The 2,755-nt window shown below is 22.1% G+C and overlaps 1 protein-coding gene across 1 annotated transcript in view; it reads right to left on the reverse strand.

Moving 5' to 3' along the window:
• Nucleotides 1-1,654: 1,654 nt before the first annotated feature.
• Nucleotides 1,655-2,755, reverse strand: part of LOAG_14814 (hypothetical protein) — a gene marked incomplete at its 5' end in the record, with an annotated part of 3,139 nt that continues 2,038 nt past the window's right edge. Inside the window, 2 exons of the mRNA XM_020448860.1 lie at nucleotides 1,655-1,809; nucleotides 2,215-2,354. Coding sequence (XP_020301024.1) covers nucleotides 1,731-1,809; nucleotides 2,215-2,354 — 219 coding nt within the window. The 3' untranslated portion in view covers nucleotides 1,655-1,730. The remainder of the gene's footprint in view (nucleotides 1,810-2,214; nucleotides 2,355-2,755) is intronic.

The following is a 2,755-nucleotide window of genomic DNA, read 5'->3' on the forward strand; positions in this document are numbered from 1 at the left end:
CAATAAGCATATAATTAATTATGTTCAAATAAGTGTCACCATTTTATTGATTTTTGGTAAAGCTAAATTTTCCATCTTTGTTGTTATGCAAAAATATGAGAATCATTTTTACGAAAAAAAAAATTTAATGACGACTCACTATTTAATGATAAATTTTTTTTGTTTGATAATGATAATTGCTGACAATGTATAATATATCAATCAATCAAATGTGATCTTAGATCTTACACCTGGCCAAATACTTTCTTTTTTTTTGAATAATTATAAATATTTGAATACAAACAAAATGTGATATCAATTACGATTCAAACTTTAGAATCAATAGAATGAAATGATATAATTGCTATATTTTCATTCCAAAATATTTCATTAATCCAATCAATAAATGATCAATTATCAAACTTTTGTCCACTTAATGCTTATCCATCATATTTATTTTATTATCAAAACTTATGCAAAAAAAAAAAATTTATCATTCAGGTTTATTTACCTTAAATTACTTAAAAAAAGAAGCATCTTGTACGAATGCATTACTCTGTCTCTCTCTTTCTCCCTCACTCCTTTTCTTTGCAATTTTTTTTTTTTCATAAATCTGATAATTTTTCATCATCATGATAAGTAAATCAAAATTAATATTTTAAAAAAAAAATCTAACAAAATGAAAATCAACTGATGAATCATGTCATGTAATTGCTTCCAGAATTTTATATACAACATTTTTCAGTCGATTATTAATTATCCGGAAGATTTGATTTCCGGGACTTTACGCGCAACATTTTTCAATTGATTATTAATTATCCGGAAGATTTGAACAAGCTTACACTTGCTTACATGCAAATATTTATCTAAATTTTAGCGAATTAAATTATGTCGTATAAAGGAAAACGATGGAAAATTAATTGGAGAAATTACGCTAAACATTGTTGACCACTACTGACCATAACTTTAATTACAAAATGTTGATTGATGAATGAAATCAATCAATGATTGCTATCAATCTCAATCATGTAATTTTAATTTGTTATTTTAAAATTTTAAATTAGTTTTAATTTTCCCCACAATTCTTATTATTATTTCAAATTTTTTTCACTTTTTTCGATAATATAATTTACAAAAAAAAAAAAGAAATTTGCTAAAATTTGTCAAAAATGTCAAGTATTTCTCGTTGATCACATTAGCATGAAATCATTTTTAAGCTGACCAAAAATTATTGAAAATTATTAGCTGCTCATTCCTGCTCGGGATAGTGAAATAATTTTAAACTGTCAATTACTATGCATCAGAAATAACATCATTTTATATCATATCATTTTGCTATAATATCTTAAATCATACATCTTGAAATGCCAGGAAATCTTAGAGAAATGGTAAATAACAAACAATGCATTAAGCTAATTAAAAAAGAAAAAAAAATAATAACAGCAAAAAGAAGCTTTAAATTCATTAAAAAGTAAAATTCAGAGTTATATTCTAGCAAACAATTAATCAGTATTAATAATTAATTCGTACTTTTTCCTATTTTTTTTTTTTTTTGTAAAATAAAACATCCCATACATTAAATAAAATAAATGCGCGATCATAGTGATATAATGCTTTCAGAGATTATCTCATCCTATTTAATGATTTGTAAAAATAACATTTTTTCTTTTAATGGCGTTAAAATCACAACAGGATAATATATGATAGAAATTGCCGGGATTAATAATGTTTGATGATTTCCATATTGTAATTTAACGCCGTCTAGAAGTTGAACCAAATTTGATTGGCACAACTTTGTCCGCATCACTTTCAACTTGTCGTGCAGTATGTCTAAAATCAGTAATTTCATTAAAATTAAAAAAAAAGCTTAATGTAATTTAAAAAGAAAAAGCTTAGTGTTGATTGTTTCATTGTTTTAAAATTAAATGCAAATTTATCCGTTTTTTTTAATTTCAAATAAGATTAATTCAAAACAATTTCAAACAAAATTAAATCAAAAGTTATTTCAGACAAAATTAACTCAGAATTATTTCGAATGAAATCAATTTAAAATTATTTGAAATAAAATTAACTAAAAATTATTTCAAATAATACTAACTCAAAATTATTTCAAATGAAATTAATTCAAAATTATTTTAGAGGATTATTCATATATTGATAAAAATCAATTTTATAGCATTATTTTGTTAAATGATATGAAAATAAATGATAATTCAAACATATATATATAATAACCTTGTTCTAGCATTTCGCATTTCTGCAGATGATGGTACTTTGATTGGTACCGAACTGACATTTTTCATAACACGTCCACGTGAATCAACTAAATTTGTTTGTAAAACTGTATTCAAACCATAATTGTTCTTTCCAGGAGTCTACAAAGAAGAATTAATTAATTTTTCTATAATATATAGAGATCTCATATTAATTACTTAGTCTGAATTGTATCTCAAACTAAATTAGAAATAGTTTTTCTATGGTAAAAATTTTAATTTATTGGATGAGACATTTCATACAACGGAGAGCTTAAAAATCTGTATTTTGGAAATTACTACGAAATATTTATCAAATTCTTGAATGATCCCTCAAGCATAAAAACAATAATAATAATTAATAGTAATAATAATAATAATAATAATAATAATAATAATAATAATAATAATAATAATAATAATAATAATAACAATAATAATAATAATAATAATAATAATAATAATAATAATAATAATAATAATAATAATAATAATAATAATAATAATAATAATAATAATAATAA

The sequence above is a fragment of the Loa loa genome (assembly GCF_000183805.2).
Source record: "Loa loa unplaced genomic scaffold supercont3.259, whole genome shotgun sequence".
NCBI lineage: Eukaryota > Metazoa > Nematoda > Chromadorea > Rhabditida > Onchocercidae > Loa > Loa loa.